The 15324-nt window shown below is 44.4% G+C and overlaps 1 protein-coding gene across 1 annotated transcript in view; it reads left to right on the forward strand.

Annotated features, from left to right (window-relative positions):
* LOC135549125 (phosphorylase b kinase regulatory subunit alpha, skeletal muscle isoform-like) overlaps nt 1–15295 on the forward strand; it is a 30977-nt gene extending 15682 nt beyond the window's left edge. Inside the window, exons 13-32 of the mRNA XM_064979173.1 lie at nt 891–969; nt 1270–1404; nt 1618–1727; nt 1824–1968; nt 2078–2156; nt 3631–3701; nt 4253–4417; nt 4582–4658; nt 4761–4906; nt 5038–5191; nt 5501–5580; nt 5722–5800; nt 5942–6071; nt 6306–6407; nt 6582–6685; nt 6856–6900; nt 13582–13743; nt 13888–13941; nt 14122–14322; nt 14548–15295. Coding sequence (XP_064835245.1) covers nt 891–969; nt 1270–1404; nt 1618–1727; nt 1824–1968; nt 2078–2156; nt 3631–3701; nt 4253–4417; nt 4582–4658; nt 4761–4906; nt 5038–5191; nt 5501–5580; nt 5722–5800; nt 5942–6071; nt 6306–6407; nt 6582–6685; nt 6856–6900; nt 13582–13743; nt 13888–13941; nt 14122–14322; nt 14548–14721 — 2292 coding nt within the window. The 3' untranslated portion in view covers nt 14722–15295. The remainder of the gene's footprint in view (nt 1–890; nt 970–1269; nt 1405–1617; nt 1728–1823; nt 1969–2077; nt 2157–3630; nt 3702–4252; nt 4418–4581; nt 4659–4760; nt 4907–5037; nt 5192–5500; nt 5581–5721; nt 5801–5941; nt 6072–6305; nt 6408–6581; nt 6686–6855; nt 6901–13581; nt 13744–13887; nt 13942–14121; nt 14323–14547) is intronic.
* The last annotated feature ends 29 nt before the right edge of the window (nt 15296–15324 follow it).

Consider the following 15324-nt stretch of genomic DNA (forward strand, 5'->3'; position numbering starts at 1 on the left):
GCAGCACCTCAGCAGTAAATGTCAGTTGGCTTTTTATAGCCAATCATTCAGAGTTAGAGACAGCAGGTGCGGTAGAGAGAGAGTCCTAAACAGCAAGTCAGGGACAAGGTAGCACGTCCAGTGAACAGGTCAGGGCTCCATAGCCGCAGGCAGAACAGTTGTAAATGGAGCAGCAGCACGACCTGGTGGACTGGGGACCTCAAGGAGTCATCGGGCCAGGTAGTCCCGAGGCATGGTCCAAGGGCTCAGGTCCTCCGAGAGAAAGAGAGAGAATTAGAGGGAGCCCACTCAAATTCACACAGGACACCGGATAAGACAGGAGAAATACTCCAGATATAAGACTGACCCTAGCCCCCCGACACAAACTATTGCAGCATAATTATTGGCGTCTGAGACATGAGGGGTCAGGAGACACTGTGACGCCGTCTGACTATACCCAGACAGGGCCAACCAGGCAGGATATAAGCCCACCCACTTTGCCAAAGCACAGCCCCCACACCACTAGAGAGATATCTTCAAACACCAACTTACCATCCTGAGACAAGGTGGAGTACAACCCACGAAGATCTTCCCCACGGCACGAACCCAAGGGGGGCGCCAACCAGGTCTTATTGTAAAATATTGGAGTATAAGCATGCCATTTTGATTGGGGTGAAATGCTAGTGCCTAGAAATACACGTTCAAGTTTGGTACGGATAGTCCTATGTCTTTCCTTGTTTGCAAGTTTGTTAATTTTATTCAGGCTCGCTTACCTTGCTACATACATTATGAAATAGCACTATGGATTTTTTCCCAATAGCCAGAAGGGAGAGTATTTGGTTATTTCGGATAAATGTATACAACGGAAACTGACAAATTCTCAATTGATTTCCATGTCCTTTTGTTTTTAGGGTTTTTTAGCCCCAGGAGAGATTGATCCTCTGAACAGACGGTTTTCCACTGTATCCAAACCTGATGTTGTGGTTCAAGGTAAGATGATTACATCAGGCAGTCTGGAAGAAGAGAAGATATTGACCTCAGCAGGAGAATACACATATTTGTATTAATGTGTACAGTAGGTGACTGTGATACATTGCAGTACAAAAGATGCCATTTGGAAGAGATTGTGCCTAACTGAGTCTCATAAATCTGCTACAGTGATTGAAATAATACATTCTCTTGGTGTTAATTGTTTTAAATGACTTATATCATACACTAGAGACTCCTTTAGCTCTTGAGGTTCCTTCAAACTAGACAAAATTGAAGTGTTCTTGTCTGATTTGCTTTCAGTGTCCATCTTAGCTGGGACGGACCACATCAAACATCTGTTGATGAAACAAGGGATAGATGCTGATACCTTGGAGGACATCCATCCTATCAGAGTCCAACCCTCCAGGGTGTTGAGCCACATCTATGCAAGGCTAGGTGAACTGATCACTACACCTAGAGATGAAGAGATGAATTAAAAGGATAAAGATTCAGCCTAATGCTTGTGCTAACAGCTTTTGTTGTTTATGATGTTAATTTGACTCCCTTGGCTTTAAGAGCCCATTTATGTGATGTGTAAGCCAGGTTTAGAAATATAATGTATGCCATGATGTATGCCATGAAAAACTATTCATCGTGTTGGCCATGCAGGTCGCAACCAGAGACTAGGCCTCACTGGGAGACCATACAGACGCATTGGCACTCTGGGGACATCAAAATTCTACATCATCCGTGACACTGTCTTCTCCTTCACCCCTCAGGTGAGATGAAGCCCTGTCAGGACATGTTGTGTGTTAGCTACCAGCTGTTGATTACACTCAACACGGACATCTCCCTGTCTCTCTTGTTGTGTCCAGTTCATTGATCATCAGGAATTTTACTTGGCGTTGGACAACCACATGATATTGGAGATGCTGCGCAATGACCTTTCCTACCTGGCTTCCCGCTGGAGAATTACCGGCTGTCCCACGGTCTCCTTCCCCATCTCATCCAATATGCTCAGTAAGTCACTTGACCTGACCACCGCCCCATCATGACTCTGCAGCCTAATCAAATAGTATACCGTACGTAACGTCCTCCTGACAATCCACTCTCTGGAACTCTATTTCAGCTGATGACCACAAAGAGGTGGACCCTGCAGTACTAGCCGTTCTGAGAAAACTGCAGGATGGTTACTACGGCGGAGCAAGGTGAGGTGTTCCTGATAGAAGAATGGCTAATTAGATCGTGGGATTGAGTTCCACCGACTGGCCTATTAGAATGATCAACGTCAGTGTCAAAACCAGAAAAGGACATTTCCTAAAGGGAAATGTGTGTCTGTGTGGTCTGGAGGTATTTAATGGTTGTGAAACAGTGTTAGTGAAGGCAGAAAGTAGTGGTGTATGGATTAGTAGTAATAGGGCTTTCTTAGGCTATGTGTATGTTATAGTGAGTTATTTTAGGGTGGTTGGTAAGTGTGGAGTTATTGTAGTGAGCTAGTATAGTCGGCTAGAGTGAGTACTTAAGCTCTGAACAATGTTTTAGTTTGAACATTCTGATGGTTCTGTGGACATGATTTCAGTTTAGAATGTTGAAGCCTTTATTCCGCCATTGAAATAAATGGCGACGCAACAAGCTTTATAGGTTATGGAGTGTGAGTTAAAGCTGTAGTGGAGCAATCTAAGTTGAGTCGGTCTGCACATTTCAACGTTGGGTTGGTGTTTGTCGTTGAAACGGATCAAGAGCAGTGGCGAATCTAACATTTACCTTTGAAGTCCACGGAGCTTTTACGCAAGTGTTGAATGGATATAGTTTAAAAAGCACAAATAATATCAACAATACTTTGATAAGCAATATAAATTGGGTCAATATGTTGGTTTGGAGTATGCAGCATAAATGGTTCAAGAGCAGGGGAAAATCCAAATCCATCCTATTGTAGCCTATGGAGAGTTTATACTAATATAAAATGGTTGTAGTTGAAAAGTATAATCAGTATAAAAATAATTTTGACAAGCAATCAATTGTGATTAATTCAGCACATTTTAACATTGTTCTTGAACTGTTTATGGTTAGAAACACTAAACCAATTCTAAAATATACAGACTTACACAACTTACATTGCTTGTCAAAAGTGTGTTGATACTACTGTATGTATACTTTTTGAACTATAACCATTTTACATTTGCATAAAAGCTCCATAGACTTCAATGGTAAATGTGGACACGACGCCGGCAAATCAAAATATTTTCCATTGAAGCCTATGGAGCTTTTATGCTAATTTAAAATGGTTATAGTTCAAGAAGTATACATACAAAGCTGAATACAAGCACCCTATTCCAGTTTTCAAGTTTGAATGGCGTTTGTAGCTTAAACGGTTAAAGACCCGTTACGACAGGAGTTTTTACGATTCGAACCAATGAACATTGAAATCCATTGGGAGTTATGCAAATATGGTTGTCGTGTGAAAACTGTAAGTAGCATCAAAAAGTTGTTTTCAAGCACACTGAAGACAGTCAGCCTGCACACTTTAATGTTGTTTTGGTGTTGGTAGCTTTTACAGTTTTGGCACTACACGTGGCAGCGGAAAGCAAATAATAATAAGAGTAATTGTCAGATTTTCAAAGTTGTTCTTGCTTTCAGCAAGCACACCTAATGACGTTGGTTGCTCTTCCCCTCCTCATGCAGGGTTCAGACAGGGAAACTGTCCAAGTTCATGAATACTTCCTGTTGCTCTCAACTGTCCTTCATGGACGATGGTGAGCAGGGTGGTGACTACAGTGGTCACCATGACAACAGTGTCTGTGTGGTTACAATGCTGTTGAAGCTGTGCATGGCATGATAGTGTAATGATGTTAGGGAGATGGGCTAGAGTGGGTAAAGCCTATGAAAAGGACTTTTGTCTCAGGCAAAACATCGCAAGATCCTAAAGTTCATCTCTAGCAAAAAAAAAATGTCAGAAGAAAATAGGTTTACCTATTTTCACATTGCCGTAAACCCTTGTCAATACAACAACAACGCCTGTTTTGATTGTTACTTCCTTACCCTGTTGTCAATTCCCACACAACTAACCATCTTAAAATCTCCCTACCATCTCGTAAAGGAAACTGAATTCCTGGTTGTCTGTGACCTTTTTTTTCTTACATTTGACATTTCTTCTGTATATTACTGGAGTCTTCGTAGCTGACTGATAACAAGTCAGCTAACTGACAGTGTACTGGCTGGCTGCACGTGTCGCTCATTTTGTAAGCATGCTTATAGATTCCTTGAAAGGTCATTTACCCGTGCGTGCGTGTCCCACTCTTTTCAGAGGTGGATGACCTGGCTCAGTATCTGGACCAGTTGCTCTCCATACCGAAACACAGCGAAAAGATCAGCTCCCATAAAGGCGGTCTGAACCGCTTCCGGGCGTTGGCCAGAAAGACCTGTGAGATGGTCTCACTGGTGCACAAAGCACGGGAGCTCGACATCCACAGTGAGCCGCGTGCCTTCTACTCTATACTATCTGTTGTTTTGTGGAGGACTTTTTTGTTGTTGTTATTTTCTTGAAATGTATTTCAGATAAACCACACACACACATACACACACGGTCACCATCTGGGTATCATGACAATGTTCCTCTGACCTCTCCCTCCACAGACGTGCATATGTACCTCCCAACCAAACTGTTTCGCTCCCGTCAGCCAAACCTCCACCTGGTGGATGTGGATGGCAGGGTATGGCATTGTACCTTGTGAATGTCATGTCTGCGGATTGTTAACCAGTGTGATGTTGTATCCACACAACACTGAGTTGTGCACCGTGTCTCTGTCTCCCAGGGCTTCAATGCCACACCTCCAGCCCAGATGAATCTGCCCAGGGACACGACTGGAGCTATAGACTACCAGGCCCTGGTGCAGGTGCTGAAACAGACCCAGAACCTTCAGGATCAGGCCGACATCCTCTACATTTTCTTCAAAGACAAGTAAGGACCCATTCTGAACCACAAATTCCCTATACCCAATGAGTGGTTGGTTTTGCTGATTCATACTAGCTTGGTAGATTTTGTAGAGATGGGCTGATTTGTGTTTGTCTGTGTGTGCGTGTGTGTGTCAGGGGTATGGACTGGGACACTAAGCTGCACGGTAAAGGCTCCACTGTTAGACGGCTGCTGAGCAGTCTGTACGACAAGGCTGGGAACCTGAAACACTGGGGCCTCGTCCGCATGATCTCTGGCATGCTCCGGAAGAAAGTGGAGGAGCTGGATGAGGTATCTATCCACTCACTGCCCATCTCACTGTCACACCACATCATTGATAGGACTGGTTACACATGAACTTGGTGTCGGAAATTAGCCGCAGAACCACAGACACATTTCAAATCCATTCATAACGGTTTATCCTCCTTACTCATGTTGATTCATGCACTGTTATTTAGGTTAGCCAACATACATGGTTGATCAAATCCAAAGTTCTTAAATGACATGAAGGTAGTGCCACGTCTCAGGTGATCAGATATACCATTCCAATGTTTTTTTGACCTCTGAACTTTAGGTGTTTTTTTTTTGCTTTGTTGACAGGCCTGTTCAGATCTGCTGGCCCACCAGAAGCACCTGACAGTGGGTCTCCCCCCTGAGCCAAGGGAGAAGACCATTTCAGCGTGAGCTCACCGTCCTCAATCCTTCACACACCTGGCACCCTCATGACAGTATTCAGCATATATTTTTTAGAAAGAGACAAATGGAGACAAGACAGAAACAAGCTCTGCTTTGTGAGTGATGTTGTCATTGTATCCACATAGCCCCATGCCCCCTGACAAGCTGGCAAAGCTAATTGATGTGGCCAGTGAAAATAATCTGACCATCGCCATTCTCACTCAGGTACGGACGATGTGAACGCCCGTGGCTCAGATATTCAAATGATAATTCTGAATGTAATGGTTACTACTAGTCCCAGCGGTATGTTGAGTATTGATTTGTGACTCAGCGTGCTGTAAGCTGGTGTTTGTGTTCCCCCTGCAGGAGATTATTGTGTTCCTGGCAATGTGTATCCGCACCCAGCCAAAACTCTTCAGTGAGATGTTCCGTCTCAGGATCGGACTGATCATCCAGGTCATGGCTACTGAGCTGGCCCAGTCTCTCAACTGCTCTGGTGCGCTGACATAGCACTAATGCGAGGGTCAGATGTTACAACCTTCAGATTGATCTTAGTGATGGTTCCTTCCATTATTGTTATATGGCATTACTACATTAGACGTTTGCAGACAGTCGGGCACATTTTTAAAGCGACCATTTCTATCATTTATATGTGATGTGTCTCTTTGAGGTGTAAGGTCAGAGGAGGGGACATGTAGAAATAAGTGTGTGTTCTCTGTGCGTGTTCCAGGCGAGGAGGCCACGGAGTGCCTGATGAACATGAGCCCTTCAGAGCTAAAGAACCTCCTGCACCACATTCTCAGTGGGAAAGAGTTTGGGCTGATGAAGAGTGGTGAGTGACAATGGCTTCGATCATCGTTGATATTAGTAAGCTTACCGGAGAGCTGCTCAAAAACCAGCACGTACGTTTTCTCCGTTTCATCTTAATTGTATTTTGTCAAGTAGCCATTTTGTCTGTGGTGTTCTTTATTTTAAGTGGATCATTGTTTCCACTGTATATTTGCAGTGCGTTCGGGTGCAACAGGTACAGACTCCATTGCCATCCAGGATATTTCGCCTAACTCTAAGAGTGTGGGCGGGAGCAAACATCAGAGTAAAGTGAGGAAGCTGGTGAGGACACTATACTGTGTTATGTATGACTGCATACAGAAACAGTAAACATGACAGAGATCCAACAGCCTCCAACTGTATGGTGATCTACGTAATCAATACAGACATACCATTGAAGACGTACTAATGTGCCCGCTGATCGATTTGCCTTTTTACCTTGTGTTTTGCAGTCCTTATCAGTGCATTCCCTTGACATCGAGAACATTGAATCAGGGGTGAGTGGCTTGGGTCAGTGAGTACAGAAAGTAGAGATTGAGCATGCACATGTACACGTATGCATATACACGGAGTGTACAAAACATTAGGAACACCTGCTCTTTCCGTGACAGACTGACCAGGTGAATCCAGGTGAAAGCTGTCATCCCTTACTGATGTCACCTGTTCAATCCACTTCAAATCAGTATAGAATGCCGTGAGACCATTGAGACATGAATTGTGCACATGTGCCATTCAGAGGGTGAATGGGCAAGACAAAATGTTTAAGTGTCTTTGAACGGGGTATGGCAGTAGATGCCAGGTCTAAAATGATTGCCACCCTTTTATAAAGATGCGCAAAAAAAGACTGTAAATTATACAATACAAATACTGAGCCATATTGTATGTAAAAAAATATATATTATTTTATACTAATACAATTGCTCAGGGAAAGAGATTTTGTTTTCAATACTCCAGCACCCTCCCCTTGCGAGGATGACGGCACTGAGCCTTTTTCTAAAATGTTTTATGAGATTATAGAACACGTTGGGAGGGATCTTGGATTATTCCTCCATACAGAATCTTTCCAGATCCTTGATATCCTTCGCCTGCACTTATGGACTGCCCTCTTCGAGTCAAATCACAGGATTTAATTTTTTACATAAGCAAAAACAAAAGACAACTTAACATTTACATACATTGATGACATCACACTTTCTCAGACCCACATCTTCCGACAGTATCCACACCCAATGATCATCAAATGTATTTATACAGCCCTTCTTACATCAGCTGATATCTCAAAGTGCTGTACAGAAACCCAGCCTAAAACCCCAAACAGCAAACAATGCAGGTGTAGAAACACGGTGGCTAGGAAACTCCCTACAAAGGCCGAAACCTAGAGAGGAACCAGGCTATGAGGGGTGGCCAGTCCTCTTCTGGCTGTGCCGGGTGGAGATTTGAACATCCTGGCCATGTTCTGTTATAATGTTCATAAATGACCAGCATGGTCAAATAATAATAATTACAGTAGTTGTTGAGGGTGCAGCAAGTCAGCACCTCAGGAGTAAGTGTCAGTTGGCTTTTCATAGCCGATCATTAAGAGTATCTCTACCGCTCCTGCTGTCTCTAGAGAGTTGAAAACAGCAGGTCTGGGACAGGTAGCACATCCGGTGAACAGGTCAGGGTTCCATAGCCGCAGGCAGAACAGTTGAAACTGGAGCAGCAGCACGGCCAGGTGGACTGGGGACAGCAAGGAGTCATCATGCCAGGTAGTCCTGAGGCATGGTCCTAGGGCTCAGGTCCTCCGAGAGAGAGAATTAGAGAGAGCATACTTAAATTCACACAGGACACCGGATAAGACCGGAGAAGTACTCCAGATATAACAAACTGACCCTAGCCCCCCGACACAAACTACTGCAGCATAAATACTGGAGGCTGAGACAGAAGGGGTCAGGACACACTGTGGCCCCATCTGATGATACCCCCGAACAGGGCCAAACAGGAAGGATATAACCCACCCACTTTGCCAAAGCACAGCCCCCACACCACGAGAGGGATATCTTCAACCACCAACTTACCATCCTAAGACAAGTCCGAGTATAGCCCACAAAGATATCCGCCACGGCACAACCCATGGGGGGGCCAACCCAGACAGGAAGATCACGTTAGTGACTCAACCCACTCAAGTGACGCACCCCTGCCAGGGACGGCATGAAAGAGCACCAGTAAGCCAGTGACTCAGCCCCTGTAATAGGGTTAGAGGCAGAGAATCCCAGTGGAGAGAGGGGAACCGGCCAGGCAGAGACGGCAAAGGCGGTTCGTTGCTCCAGAGCCTTTCCGTTCACCTTCACACTCCTGGGCCAGACTACACTCAATCATATGACCCACTGAAGAGATGAGTCTTCAGTAAAGATTTAAAGGTTGAGACCGAGTCTGCGTCTCTCACATGGGTAGGCAGACCATTCAATAGAAATGGAGCTTTATAGGAGAAAGACCTGCCTCCAGCTATTTTCTTAGAAATTCTAGGGACAATTAGGAGGCCTGCGTCTTGTGACCGTAGCGTACGTGTAGGTATGTATGGCAGGACCAAATCAGAAAGATAGGTAGGATCAAGCCCATGTAATGCTTTGTAGGTTAGCAGTAAAAACCTTATCAGCCCTTGCCTTAACAGGAAGCCTGATGTTTCTAACCAACAGATGGACGTCACTGCGTCAACCTCCAGCCAAAGCAAAAGTGAAAACGCGCAAACAGTCACAGTAATACTGTATAAACACAATGACATACATCGTGAAATAGAACACGGAATAAACGCATACCAGTAAAGCGCGTCAACATAAACACGTAACACAAAACAATCGCGCACAAAGACATGAGGGGGAACAGAGGAATAAATACATGTAGTGTGATTGGGGAATGAAAACCAGGTGTGCAGGGAACAAGACAAAACAAATGGATAAATGAAAAATGGAGTGACGATGGCTAGAAAGCCGGTGACGTCGCGCGCCCCTACAAGGAGAGGGGCCGACTTCGGCGGGAGTCGTGACAATTCAAGGGTTTTTCTTTATTTTTACTATTTTTACATTGCAGAATAATAGTGAGGACATCAAAACTATGAAATAACACATATGGAATCATGTAATAACCAGTGTTAAACAAATCAAAATATATTTCATATTTGAGATTCTTCAAAGTAGCCACCCTTTGCCTTGACAGCTATGCACACTCTTGGCATTCTCTCAACCAGCTTCATGAGGTAGTCACCTGGAATGCATTTCAATTAACAGGTGTGCCTTGTTAAAATTTAATTTGTTGATTTTATTTCCTTCTTAATGTGTTTGAGACAATCAGATGTGTTGTGACATGGTAGGGGTGGCTATTTGGTAAAATACCAAGTCCATATTATGGCAAGAACAGCTCAAATAAGCAAAGAGTAATGACAGTCCATCATTACCTTAAGACATGAAGTTCAGTCAATCAGGAACATTTCAAGAACTTTGACAGTTTCTTCAACTGCAGTCACAAAAACCGTCAAGCGCGATGATGAAACTGGCTCTCATGAGGACCGCCACAGGAAAGGAAGACCCAGAGTTACCTCTGCTGCAGAGGATAAGTTCATTAGTTAAAAGCCTCAGCATTTGCAGCCCAAAAAAATGCTTCACAGACTTCAAGTAACAGACACATCCCAACTGTTCAGAGGAGACTGCGTGAATCAGGCCTTCATGGTTGCTTGCCTTGCTGAAAAGAAACCACTACTAAAGGACACCAATAATAATAATAATAAGAGACTTGATTTGTCCAAGAAACACGCACAATGGACATTAGACCAATGGAAATCTGTCCTTGTGTCTGACGAGTCCAAATTTGCGATTTTTGGTTCCAACCGCCGTGAGACACAGAGTAGGTGAATGGATGATATCCGCATGTGTGGTTCCCACCGTGAAGCATGGAGGAGGAGGTGTGGGGGTGCTTTGCTGGCGACACTGTCTGTGATTTATTTAGAATTCAAGGCACACTTAACCAGCATGGCTACCACAGCATTCTGCAGCGATACACCATCCCATCTGGTTTGCACTTTGTGGGACTATCATTTATTTTTCAACACACCTCCAGGCTGTGAAAGGGCTATTTGACCAAGAAGGAGAGTGATGGAGTGCTGCATCAGATGACTTGGCCTCCACAATCACCCGACATCAACCCAATTGAGATGGTTTGGAATGAGTTGGACTGCAGAGTGAAGGAAAAGCAGCCAACAAGTGTTCAGCACATGTGGGAACTCCTTCAAAACTGTTGGAAAAGCATTCCTCATGGAGCTGCTTGAGAGAATGCAAAGCTGTCATCAAGAGGAAAGTGTGCAAAGCTGTCATCAAAGCAAAGTGTGGTTACTTTGAAAAATATAAACTATATTTTGATTTAACACTTTTTTGGTTACTACATGATTCCATGTGTTAGGTCATAGCTTTGATGTCTTCACTATTATTCTACAATGTATAAAATAGTAAAACATGTGTGTGTGTATATATATATATATCAGTGCCTTGTGAAAGTATTCGGCCCCCTTGAACATTTACATTTACATTTACATTTAAGTCATTTAGCAGACGCTCTTATCCAGAGCGACTTACAAATTGGTGAATTCACCTTCTGACATCCAGTGGAACAGCCACTTTACAATAGTGCATCTAAATCATTTAAGGGGGAGGGTTGAGAAGGACCACTTTATCCTATCCTAGGTATTCCTTGAAGAGGTGGGGTTTCAGGTGTCTCCGGAAGGTGGTGATTGACTCCGCTGTCCTGGCGTCGTGAGGGAGTTTGTTCCACCATTGGGGGGCCAGAGCAGCGAACAGTTTTGACTGGGCTGTGCGGGAACTGTACTTCCTCAGTGGTAGGGAGGCGAGCAGGCCAGAGGTGGATGAACGCAGTGCCCTTGTTTGGGTGTAGGGCCTGATCAGAGCCTGGAGGTACTGGGGTGCCGTTCCCCTCACAGCTCCGTAGGCAAGCACCATGGTCTTGTAGCGGATGCGAGCTTCAACTGGAAGCCAGTGGAGAGAGCGGAGGAGCGGGGTGACGTGAGAGAACTTGGGAAGGTTGAACACCAGACGGGCTGCGGCGTTCTGGATGAGTTGTAGGGGTTTAATGGCACAGGCAGGGAGCCCAGCCAACAGCGAGTTGCAGTAATCCAGACGGGAGATGACAAGTGCCTGGATTAGGACCTGCGCCGCTTCCTGTATGAGGCAGGGTCGTACTCTGCGGATGTTGTAGAGCATGAACCTACAGGAACGGGCCACCGCCTTGATGTTAGTTGAGAACGACAGGGTGTTGTCCAGGATCACGCCAAGGTTCTTAGCGCTCTGGGAGGAGGACACAATGGAGTTGTCAACCGTGATGGCGAGATCATGGAACGGGCAGTCCTTCCCCGGGAGGAGGAGCAGCTCCGTCTTGTCGAGGTTCAGCTTGAGGTGAACTTTGAACTTTGAACTTTGCAACCTTTTGCCACATTTCAGGCTTCAAACATAAAGATATAAAACTGTATTTTTTTTGAAGAATCAACAAGAAGTGGGACACAATCATGAAGTAGAACGACATTTATTGGATATTTAAAACTTTTTTAACAAAATCAAAAACTGAACAATTGGGCGTGCAAAATTATTCAGCCCCTTTACTTTCAGTGCAGCAAACTCTCTCCAGAAGTTCAGTGAGGATCTCTGAATGATCCAATGTTGACCTAAATGACTAATGATGATAAATACAATCCACCTGTGTATAATCAAGTCTCCGTATAAATTCACCTGCACTGTGATAGTCTCAGAGGTCCGTTAAAAGCGCAGAGAGCATCATGAAGAACAAGGAACACACCAGGCAGGTCCGAGATACTGTTATGAAGAAGTTTAAAGCTGGATTTGGATACAAAAAGATTTCCCAAGCTTTAAACATCCCAAGGAGCACTGTGCAAGCGATAATATTGAAATGGAAGGAGTATCAGACCACTGCAAATCTACCAAGACCTGGCCGTCCCTCTAAACTTTCAGCTCATACAAGGAGAAGACTGATCAGAGATGCAGCCAAGAGGCCGATGATCACTCTGGATGAACTGCAGAGATCTACAGCTGAGGTGGGAGACTCTGTCCATAGGACAACAATCAGTTGTATATTGCACAAATCTGGCCTTTATGGAAGTGGCAAGAAGAAAGCCATTTCTTAAAGATATCCATAAAAAGTGTTGTTTAAAGTTTGCCACAAGCCACCTGGGAGACACACCAAACATGTGGAAGAAGGTGCTCTGGTCAGATGAAACCAAAATTGAACTTTTGGCAACAATGCAAATGTTATGTTTGGCGTAAAAGCAACACAGCCCATCACAATGAACACACCATCCCCACTGTCAAACATGGTGGTGGCAGCATCATAGTTTGGGCCTGCTTTTCTTCAGCAGGGACAGGGAAGATGGTTAAAATTGGTGGGAAGATGGATGGAGCCAAATACAGGACCATTCTGGAAGAAAACCTGATGGAGTCGGCAAAAGACCTGAGACTGGGATGGAGATTTGTCTTCCAACAAGACAATGATCCAAAACATAAAGCAAAATCTACAATGGAATGGTTCAAAAATAAACATATCCAGGTGTTAATGGCCAAGTCAAAGTCCAGACCTGAATCCAATCGAGAATCTGTGGAAAGAACTGAAAACTGAGCTCGAGCTGTTTTGCAAGGAGGAATGGGAAGAAAATTCAGTCTCTCGATGTGCAAAACTGATAGAGAGACATACCCCAAGCGACTTACAGCTGTAATCGCAGCAAAAGGTGGCACTACAAGGTATTAACTTAAGGGGGCTGAATAATTTTGCACGCCCAATTTTTCAGTTTTTGATTTGTTAAAGTTTGAAATATCCAATAAATGTCGTTCCACTTCATGATTGTGTCCCATTTGTTGATTCTTCACAAAAAAATAGTTTTATATCTTTATGTTTGAAGCCTGAAATGTGGCAAAAGTTCGCAAAGTTCAAGGGGGCCGAATACTTTCGCAAGGCACTGTATATAATTAAAAACTTGATTGAGTATGTGTCCAAACTTTTGACTGGTACTGTACATAACTTCTGGGAATACAATACCACAAATATATATTATGTGATAAACTCAGGTGGTTTTATACGATCTAACAATGAAGAGAAAGCTTAATTATAAGTTTTCCCCTGGTGTGCTCCAGCGGTACAGACTCCCATCCATCGAGTCGTTGCAGAGCGCAACAGAAAAGATGGCGTTGAGAGACAGCCGCCATGGCCAGTGGTTACGTAGGAGACGTCTAGACGGAGCCCTCAACAGAGTCCCTGTTGGCTTTTACCAGAAGGTCTGGTCCATCCTCCAGAAGGTGAGATGCTGTGGGTGACAGGTGCTGGTACTCTTTTGCACAGTAGGCCAAACACTTTGTTCTAGCTGGTACATGTATAATTAGCATCCGTGAAACTTGTTTCTACCTGGTTCATAGATGTAATTGCCCTACTTTATTTTTCAGTGTGACGGTCTATCTATTGTGGGGTGCATTCTCCCAGCGTCAACCACAAGAGAGGTACGCCCTAAAAGATCTCCAGGCTGAGCCACATCAACTTCACGTTACTCCTTCATCTAAATTATTTCACCTTCCTGTACTCATTCAAGCACATGCTCACCTCTGAACCAGATTTTTTTCAATATCACACATGATGCACTATTTCCTATCCACCTCCCCTGGGGGGGTTGTTGATCACAGATGACCCCCGGTGAGATCAAGTTTGCAGTGCACGTGGAGACGGTGCTGAATCGCGTGCCCCGGCCAGAGTACCGCCAGCTGCTGGTGGAGGCCATACTGGTGCTCACCCTGTTGGCCGAGGTGGAGCTGGAGAGCATCGGCAGTGTCGTCCATGTAGATAAGATAGTCCACATGGCCAGTGAAATGTTCTACCACGACCAGGTCAGTCAGTGGCCATACGGTAGTCTCACCTCTGCTGGCGAAACAGACCGCTGTTCTTTCAGCATTGATTTTCACAGTGGACCATGTTTATTTTACATTGTTTATTGTGCTTGTTATTCAGTTACATTTCCTGTAAACCCCACATGTTAAAGGACATTAAATAGCACAACGGGCCGTCTTTGCAATGTCATCCTTACATTGTGTCCATATTCCCCTCTTCTGCAGAAAGTGCTGGGGGCTGACGACACCCTTCTGGAGAAAGATCACTCCAATGGGATCTGCAAGCTGCTGTATGACAGCGCCCCTAGTGGCCGCTACGGCACTATGACCTACCTCTGCAAAGCTGTGTGCACCTACGCCCAGGACTTCTTGCCAAGCGGTGCATGTGCCATCCAATGAGCTTCTATTAGTCTGTGCCCTCCAATTAGCTAACAGCAACACATACTGTAGTAGGGCTCAGAACCTGAGAAAGGCTGATTTTTTATCTAGTCACCCGACCTTTTCATCATGGAGTTTAATTTGTTTTGATATATCCCAGCAAGCCTGTGCCTGACATGAACAATCGCTGTGAGGGGTCCCAGTATTTTAAATACTAACTTCCTCTGATATGGCAGATTATTCTCAGAAGAAAATGAAGCTAGGTTTCCAGACTTGTTATTTACAGTAGGTAGATATTTCTTACCATAAAGATGGTGCACTGTGACTGTCAGTGAGCGGTTGTCGCAACACTAGTGGTAGTGCTGCTTTTGAAAATTAGAATTTTCCTATTGTGATGTGACAGGTGTACTGTATGGATTTGATTAATACAGTATAGTGGCAATCTTCATCTTGTACACTTTATGAGTGACAGTGCTTCAAGGCCCTCTCATAGATTGCATCATATGAGTTGGCTGACAATTATTCATGAGTATGAATGATGCTTTAACCTGCCGATATTCGCTGTCAAGGTGATTACCTGTATTGCACATCTACCAACAAGCGGTCACTGATGAAAGGTACAAT

Source organism: Oncorhynchus masou, chromosome 12 (genome assembly GCF_036934945.1).
Source record: "Oncorhynchus masou masou isolate Uvic2021 chromosome 12, UVic_Omas_1.1, whole genome shotgun sequence".
NCBI lineage: Eukaryota > Metazoa > Chordata > Actinopteri > Salmoniformes > Salmonidae > Oncorhynchus > Oncorhynchus masou.